The 6,000-nt window shown below is 34.1% G+C and overlaps 1 protein-coding gene across 1 annotated transcript in view; it reads left to right on the top strand.

The window, feature by feature from the left end:
- Window positions 1–5,756, top strand: part of LOC128995824 (replication protein A 70 kDa DNA-binding subunit-like) — a 30,421-nt gene extending 24,665 nt beyond the window's left edge. Inside the window, exons 11-12 of the mRNA XM_054420841.1 lie at window positions 4,097–4,288; window positions 5,034–5,756. Of these exons, the coding sequence (XP_054276816.1) occupies window positions 4,097–4,288; window positions 5,034–5,159 (318 nt within the window). The 3' untranslated portion in view covers window positions 5,160–5,756. The remainder of the gene's footprint in view (window positions 1–4,096; window positions 4,289–5,033) is intronic.
- The last annotated feature ends 244 nt before the right edge of the window (window positions 5,757–6,000 follow it).

The raw sequence follows: 6,000 nt of genomic DNA on the forward strand, positions 1-6,000 counted from the left end.
ATTAAAAAAATGACAGCAGCTGGTACATATAGTGTCTACTTCAGTATCCAATAGTCATTGCGTGTACATTACATATTTTTGGTCGAGTTTTCGATCACTGGACGACCACTAGTATGCTTTATTCTATAATTTGAGTGTAGTTTTGTTAGCTTGATTAATTTTATTAAAATTACGTCACGCAGATTAATAGTAGTTTAGGCAACTTGTTTGGATTTCAGAACAGTAAAAAACGAATTTTTAGTAGTAATACACCAATATTATTCTCTACTTTGGAGCCTCCAGAGGTGTTGTAAACTGCAATTTAGCACCATAAAATACAAAAAATTTTCCCCCCCTTCGGTCCTGGGGGGTATTCCATGCCCCCCAGACCCCCCGGGTGATGACCGGGTAGGTTTTTAAGATTCAACCATTTATAATTAAAATTAATTAATATTCGTAGTTCCTTATTAGAGGTGCATCATCTTTATTTGGAATATGAACATGTTTAAACATTAACACGTAGTTAATCACTATCCCAACATAAATAGTAACAAGGAGTAAACGAAGGTTACTGACCGCTGGGTGTTACCACTACAAAGTAGGCGAGGAGGGTGCCGTACTGGCTACACTACTCCACGATAGAACACACGATGAGACAGTCTTCGCATTGGTATTGCAGTTACGCTTATTGACACAGGCAGCAGCACCGGTTTAGCTGTTTTCAAACGTATAAAGTGCACGGGAAGCCATACCTGACTGGCTTTTGGGAGAGCTGACTGGCTTTCGGGCGGGTGACTGCCACACCGAGTAAATTACCAGCGCGGTGACTGCCTCTCCGGGTGGGTACAAAAGTATATATATATATATATACGTCCGTGAACGCGATAACTTGAGTAATCTTTGTCCGATTTGGATGAAATTTGGTTTAAAGGTGTAAAGCGGGATAAACTTGAATGAGTTCGCGAACCAGCACGATCGGACCATGGGAACGGGGCTTTACGGGGGGTTTTATGGGGTAAAAATTGGTTTTTCTCACTTTTGACCCTCAAAACACAAAATTTCCCAATTTCTCTTTAGACCTTTTTAAAGAGCTTAAAAAAACAAATAATTTAGTATATAAAAGTATTTTTGTTCGATTATTAGTAACGGAGAAAATTAAAAAAAATTGTAAATTTAAAATTCCCATGTTATTCTTATGGAGAATATTGTCAAATGTTGTAGTTTGCTTGTTTATGAATATATTTTGATCAAACTTGGCAAATTTATTTATTTTGTACTAAGCTATAAATATTTTACTCAAAAACACACTTTATTAGTTTCCTTGTAGCAGCAAACCTAGGTACTTGTTAAACCTAATGTTATTAAAATATATTTAACTGAAAATCAATTCAGACAAATGGAAATTCGCTTAGTCGGCAGGTTTGCTGCGGCGGGGGTATTTTTATAATGAAGGAACCCCCAAACAGGCTTAGACTCGGGGGCCCTACATTTTCTCCCAATTACTTGCACAAAAACACAATTTTTATCTAGGTATAATGTTTAGGGTTTTTTACTATGTTAATATTGTTGTGACTAAGCCAGTTTTTTATTCCTCTTAGTCAGTCTGACATGTGGGACACTAGTTTAAAAGAATATTACATATATATTTATTAGCGAATTTCCCTATAGGGAAGTAGCTATTACCGTAGGTGGCACGGTAAGACCTAGAACCGGGACCGATTTACTTTTTCATTTTGATGTCCCCAGAGGCCAAAAACACCATTCGTTCAAATTTTTATATATGTATATATATATATATATATATATATAGATATATATATATATATACGTCCGTGAACGCGATAACTTGAGTAATTTTTGTCCGATTTTGATGAAATTTGGTTTAAAGGTGTAAAGCGGGATAAACTTGAATGAGTTCGCGAACCATCACGATCGGACCATGGGAATGGGGCTTTACGGGGGGTTTTATGGGGTAAAAATTGGTTTTTCTCACTTTTGACCCTCAAAACACAAAATTTCCAGATTTCTCTTTAAACCTTTTTAAAGAGCTTAAAAAAACAAATAATTTAGTATATAAAAGTATTTTTGTTCGATTATTAGTAATGGAGAAAATTAAAAAAATTGTAAATTTAAAATTCCCATGTTATTCTTATGGAGAATATTGTCAAATGTTGTAGTTTGCTTGTTTATGGATATATTTTGATCAAACTTGACAAATTTATTTATTTTGTACTAAGCTATCAAAATTTTACTCAAAAACACACTTTATTAGTTTCCTTGTAGCAGCAAACCTAGGTACTCGTTAAACCTAATGTTATTAAAATATATTTAACTGAAAATCAATTTAGACAAATGGAAATTCGCTTAGTTGGCAGGTTTGCTGCGGCGGGGGTATTTTTTGCATGTATTAGCGAATTTCCCTATAGGGAAGTAGCTATTACCGTAGGTCTCATGGTAAGACCTAAGCCCGGGACCGATTTACTTTTTCATTTTGATGTCCCCAGAGGCCAAAAACACCATTCGTTCAAATTTTTATATATCTATATATAGAGATATATATATATATATATATGTGTGTGTCCATCCGCACGATAACTTGAGTAATTTTTGTCCGATTTTGATAAAATTTGGTTTGAAGGTGTAAGGTGGGATAAACTTGAATGAGTTCGCGAACCAGCATGATCGGACTATGGGAACGGGGGTTTTATGGGGTAAAAATAGGTTTTTCCCATTTTTGACCCTAAAAACACAAAATTTCACAATTTCTTTTCAAACCATTTTGTAGAGCTTAAAAAAACAAATAATTTAGTATATTGAAGCGTTATTATGCGCCTAATTGTTACGGAGAAAATTCAAAAAAATTGTAATTTTAAAATTCCCATGTTATTCTTATGGAGAATAAGTCAACTGTTGTAGTTTGCTTGTTTATGGACATATTTTGATCAAATTTCGAAAATACATTAATTTCTTACTAAACCGCAGTACCTTTTAATATTTTACATAAAAAACTTTTTTACCCTCCCTGTTGCAGCAAACCTAAGTACTCATTAAACTAATTCTGTTTAAATAGGGAATAAATGTGATATTTTTAAGGAGACATTTTAGTTTAAATCCAATCAGGCAAATGGAAATTCGCTAAGTCTGCAGGTTTGCTGCGGCGGGGGTATTGTATTGTATATTATCTTGTAATTTAATTACTGTAATACTTGTATTACTGAAAAAAAATAAATATTCTTACTCTTATTCTTTTTAGTGTCAGTAGCAGAAAGAGGGAAACCTCGTCTATGAATTATCGACAGAACTAGACATTCCATTCCCATGGGAAATTTTTAGCCAGTTTTAGAATAAAAATAACCGTGAATTGAGCCTTCGTCAAAGTGTGCTGATATAAATAACAGATTTCTGTCACGCCAATTTTTTTACTCTAGTCAAGCTGATAGGTCGAATTGTTGTGAGCCATAGCATCTCTTTGTAGGCATAGACGGTATTGAATTTTTATTTTGGGACAGGACAAGATTTTTATTTCCTTCCCAATTTTCAGGACAGGACGGGATTTTTCCTGTGCATAAAAAGGGTTTGTTTTAAAAGTCTTGAGTATTGCAGTTACTAAAATAGACAAACAAAATAAATTTTTGCTATTTGTGGCACTAATCTAGAAAACCAAAAAATGGGTAAACATTTACAGGTATAGAAACTTGTGACTCGTGGCCACGGCGCGATGGTCGAAATGACCTGCGGTCTCGGTGTGATCGTCGAAATGACATCGCCTTCTGCGTTGGTGGAACAATCGTGAACATCTTGCTCGCGATAGCAGCGTAATCGTCAATCACGAAGCGACAAAATCGCCGATGATCAGATTAAATCCCGTCCATATTTTTGGGAATATTTTTTTCCATGAAAATTTCCCCAAATTTTGGGACCAATCCATCCCTACTCTTTTGTCACATCCATTATCACAATTAACAAAAACGAAGAGAAAATAAAACAAGCACTATCTGTAAAGGCTCATTCACCTATGTTGTTTTTGAATACAAAATAAGCTACAGCTGGTCCATATAGAATCACCACTGCAGTACCCAAAGGTCAATGGAATTCTTCAAGGTCGTGTTGATTACAGGCTCAGATTGCTGACTGGACTGGGTCTCAATGGGTCAATGTTTTCCAAGACCAAGCCATCGAACTGTTAGGAGTAACTCCTGATGAAGTGGCACCCAAGTATCAGGACGAGGGAAATCTCAACGAAGTGTTGTCAACCGTAATGTTCCGGGAGTATCTGTTCCGCCTCCGAGCCAAGATGGAGACATATAATGTAAGTTCAGTTCCCCTCTCTAACAAAGGTAACAATTGTTAAATATTATAGTTAAGGTTTGAATCGAGCCAAGTAATTAAGCGATAAAAGTGTGTGTTCAGAAGTGTATTTTACCATCTTGAAATGAAAAATAAAATTCAAATGAAGCTTAAAGCTGTGAGTCGATTTATTTATGTTACGCAAGAGAATGGTTTGAATTGAAAATAATTATTCAGTGGGCACATGAATGAAGTAAAAGAAATGAGAAATACTTTGGTGGTAATAAAATATTATCTTTGGAATTTGTCAATATACCTAACGTATGTCATTTAACTTGTAAAATCAAATATTCATAGAATTAGTATTCATTTGTATGCGCTTTATAATAATTTTGGTTTGGTAAGATTTGGATCTTTAGGGTTGAAGGGGTTTTAACAACTCGGAACACTGCTAAATTTTCGGGATGTTGGAGTGCCAAATGCCAAGTTATCGCGACAAAGAATCATGCTTTAGAAAAACTTGTCTATTTCATTAATTTCATCGTAGACTTTAAAAAAATTAAGTAAAATAACAATTGTGTCTTTTTTTGCAGCAAACATTAAGTACCAATCACAAATAATTGTTTTGGCGTTGATCTAAATGTACATTTCATTTATACACTTTTTTGTATACACACTCAGTAAATCAGTTGAACAAGTTTGCTGCGACAGCTGTGTTCATATTTCACATTCGTTGTTCACAACTTGACCAAAATTTGATTTTGCAGGACGAAACAAGGTTGAGAATGTCTGTGGTTTCCGCTAAGAAGCCTGATGTCACAGACCATTGCAGAAGACTGATCAAGGATATTAAGGAAATGGCTGGAATCAAGACTAGCTCTGATAACGCATAAAAACTTAACCTCTCTCTTGTATAAAATATCCTTTATGTTATAATCTAAGATGTTATTGATAAGAAACAATGTATTATGTAAGAAAGTTGCTCGACAGCTAAATCTGTTGTGGTTTGAATCACAAGTTAAGCACCAAGTGCAACATTTTATGAAATTTTTGGTTACACTTCAAAAGTTGTTGATTTAATAGTTAAAAACAGTGAGGACACCATGAGCATTACTTTAATTTCAAGCAAAATGGGGTTTTGCATGACGTTTTTTTCTGTTTTCCTTGCATTTATTTACTTATTATTCTACAAAAATGTATATTTTCTAATAGTCAGGATAGTTTTGACCTTGCAATTTCACAAATGCAAGCAAATTTATTTTCTTGAAGGTACAAAGCCCTGTATAATACAAAGTGTTCTGCTTAAAAGTAGATTGTTGAGTGATTTAAGTTTTCCGGCATTGATTGTTTGTGAATTTCTAACTCATTCAGAGATGTTAATTATTTCCATTATTTTATTTAAAATAGTTCTGTATTATTTGTTCTACAGTTATACGTTATATTAGGATTTAAACTTATGTGAGGTTTTCATTAAATTATTGTATTATAAAGTTGTTTTATTATTACTACCAGTTAAGTGTTATATAGAATAGAAAAGATAAAAATATTGAAAATTGATGGTCAACATCTTTGACCCGACCTAAAGTAGATAAGTCTCGTCTGCAGATACGTAATGTTAAACAGTAAATTGGAATTATTTATTAGCCAGTCTCCTAGCCTGCTAGGTCTTTTTGACAATAGGATCGTCAAAAACTGAGGGTCGGGTTGCATCGAGTAGAAACAATACCACATGTT

The sequence above is a fragment of the Macrosteles quadrilineatus genome, unplaced genomic scaffold, assembly GCF_028750875.1.
Source record: "Macrosteles quadrilineatus isolate MER2022 unplaced genomic scaffold, UCM_ALF_1.0 Scaffold_5__1_contigs__length_97177068, whole genome shotgun sequence".
Classification (NCBI taxonomy): Eukaryota; Metazoa; Arthropoda; class Insecta; order Hemiptera; family Cicadellidae; genus Macrosteles; species Macrosteles quadrilineatus.